Source organism: Sinocyclocheilus anshuiensis, unplaced genomic scaffold (assembly GCF_001515605.1).
Source record: "Sinocyclocheilus anshuiensis isolate Anshui unplaced genomic scaffold, SAMN03320099.WGS_v1.1 scaffold733, whole genome shotgun sequence".
NCBI lineage: Eukaryota > Metazoa > Chordata > Actinopteri > Cypriniformes > Cyprinidae > Sinocyclocheilus > Sinocyclocheilus anshuiensis.
The window spans coordinates 377,951-380,844 of NW_015539923.1; the positions used below are offsets into that span (position 1 = coordinate 377,951).

At 32.6% G+C, this 2,894-nt stretch overlaps 1 protein-coding gene across 1 annotated transcript in view; it reads left to right on the forward strand.

The window, feature by feature from the left end:
* Nucleotides 1-2,894, forward strand: part of LOC107686585 (SH3 and multiple ankyrin repeat domains protein 3-like) — a 285,917-nt gene that overhangs the window by 211,810 nt on the left and 71,213 nt on the right. Inside the window, exons 14-15 of the mRNA XM_016483652.1 lie at nucleotides 1,884-1,913; nucleotides 2,115-2,141. Of these exons, the coding sequence (XP_016339138.1) occupies nucleotides 1,884-1,913; nucleotides 2,115-2,141 (57 nt within the window). The remainder of the gene's footprint in view (nucleotides 1-1,883; nucleotides 1,914-2,114; nucleotides 2,142-2,894) is intronic.

Below are 2,894 nucleotides of genomic sequence, written 5' to 3' on the forward strand. Positions count from 1 at the left end.
CGTTATTTGTTTTCCGTGCCTTTCTGCATACGGATTCACGCTTCAGGCACACCCCCTAACCTCGCCCCCCGATGTCATCGTCCATCACGATGTTTCACTGTAGACATCGTTCGATGGCAATTTGGTAGACATCGCCCAACCCTAGTTTATATAAAATGTATTTATTTTTATATTATAAATATATATTTTTATATAATATATATTATTCAATATTTTATGGTAATTTATCATATTATAAAATTGTTTAAATATAAAATGAGTTTCTTTATTATTTATATAAACTACCATTTAGTGCATTAAATTTGGATTTGGAGTCAGTAATTTTTAATCAAAAATACAGTAAAAACTGTAATATTGTGAAATAATATAACAATTTATAATTATTTAAATATATTTTAAAATGTAATTTATTCCTGTGATTGAATAAATTAATTTCCACCAGCCATTTCTCCAGTCTCCAGTTTCACATTTTGATCTCAAACTACTGAACTCGACTAAGAGATGCCTGCGATTTTTACTGTATGAATGGAAATTTAATCAAACTCAAAATGAAATATTTTAATAATTTGAGATACTTTTTTTGAGCTGTAGTCTGTAATTAGCGGCATAAATGCATGAAACATTTTGATTTACATGTTATGAGTCTAAAATATAGTACATTTTCACTTACTAAGACAACTGATGAAAAACATTGAAATTGTATGCAGTATTCTATTTTTTAGATTAACCTTTTATATTATTTTATATTATACTTTTATATTATTTTTTATAATATTTTATAATATTTCAATATTTTAAATAATACAAATTTGTGCAAAAAAAAAAAGAAAAGCTTATATGGCCATGGTTTGAATGTGTATTATGGTAATTGAAAACTGCAGGCACATTTTTTCTCATCTAGAATAATCCAGAGATTTTGTGTAAGAACCTCTTCTGCGCACCCAAGTATGCGACTTGTGTAGAATTACTGGTGAATGAGACCCAGTGAGAGTGTTGTGTGTGATGTGATTTTGTGCCCCAATCGCATTAGTTCACCTTTCGAGACTCTCACTCCCTGATAAAATCACGTTTGGGTGCACAGATGTCTGAGACCTTGAGGACTGAATAAACCTGCTCGTGACTTCAGGTTGATAACCTTTAGCGTGCTCATGTGGGAATGTTTACCTCATACAGATGTGTAATGCATTTTGACTGCGTGGCTTCAGTTCATTGGAGCTTACTAACTTCAGCCTTGCTTTGAGGTCACAGTTGATAAATGGATGAGGGCTGGAAATATATCCCCCTCACATGGGTGAGACCTGCTACTGAGGAATGATATTTTTAGTGTAGCATTTTTAGGGCAGATCGGGTAAAGTCACATCTCGGGCTTGATATGTGATTGATACATTTGTGAGAAACCAAAGGTTAGAGTGTGTGTTTTTATCCAACATCTTGTGGTGCTGAGAGAAGTCACATTATAAAGGATCTGAAAACAGGTTACATGATATATACTGGTATATGCTTTGAAAAACTGAAATTATTACATATTTTTAATTTTAGTATGAACTTTGAACCACTTCGTACATTTGAAATCCCTGCTTCTGATTACTCCATACTCAATTTGAGTACAAGAGTTAAGTACCAATCTATAATTACTAAGTCAACATAATCATAGACATCAAATTTGGAATCACCAGCCAAGGACTTCCAGAATAAATACTGAGGAGTACAACTGACATTCACAATAAGCTGTTGTCTGTCGGCTTGTTCAAAGAGACAGTACGTCTAACACTTTATCTCTTTCTGCCTCTCTTACAATGATGTTCACCTGTTTTCCCCTCACTCTTCATCTTCGTCTTTACCTTGACTTTTTTTCTCTTCTCTCTCATTCCATTTTCTGACAGAAGAGAATGTTTATGAGGAGATCATGCTCGGTAAACATGAAGCCCACTCATCTCCACCTGTCTTTTCTCAATCCTGTTCATAGCTCTTATATGATATTTAGTAGATACTGATAGTACAGACATAGTTATCTGTAAGAAAAGTATGCTAGTAAAATCAGCATTGTAGACCCACATATGCACACTTGTCTTGTTGTAGAGCTCTGATGTATGTGTGTTGTCTCTCTCTGGCAGAGTCTATCAAAGAAAGTGAAGAGGAAGGTAAATTCATTAGTGTCTCTAGAGCCCTGTGCACTGCGCTGTTCCTGCTGGACTCTCTGTACTGCTTTAGGTCAGACAGAACCAGTTTTAGACCACAGACCACCAATAGAATGAAGATCCCTGTAGATCCAGTGCAGTAGGTTACTAGGTTTTAGCAGGAAAGGATGGAATGATGGATGAGGTTTGCTGTGTGTGTGTGTCCAAATATCCCTACAATGATGGTGAAACCTACATTTTAGGAAGCCTACCATTATATGAAGGAAAACAACTTCATAAAGGCATTGACTTATGCTTTGTTTCATATGTAAAAATGACAGACAATCAGGGTTCTGGTTTGGGCAATGTTAATCTGTAGTAATTATATTTGGCTAAATTAAGATGCCAGATTGTTTGTCCCTAAACACTGTCAGGTTGAGAGAGAGCAGTTAAAGTAAAAAATAAATAATAAATAAAAATCTTTTTGCCTATATTTCCTTATGAAACTATATTTGCTTATTTGATCAAGACACTTTTCTTATTAATATCAATGTTGAAAATAGTTTTTTTCTGCTTAATATTTTTTTTTGAAAACCGTGAAATCTTAAGTATTCCAAGGTTTTGACAACTAGTTTATATTTATATAAAATAAATAAAGTAATAAATAACTGACTGATAAATGCTAAATGACTAAATGTAAATATATATATATTTTTATAAGAATAATATATATATATATATATATATATATATATATATATATATATATATATGTGT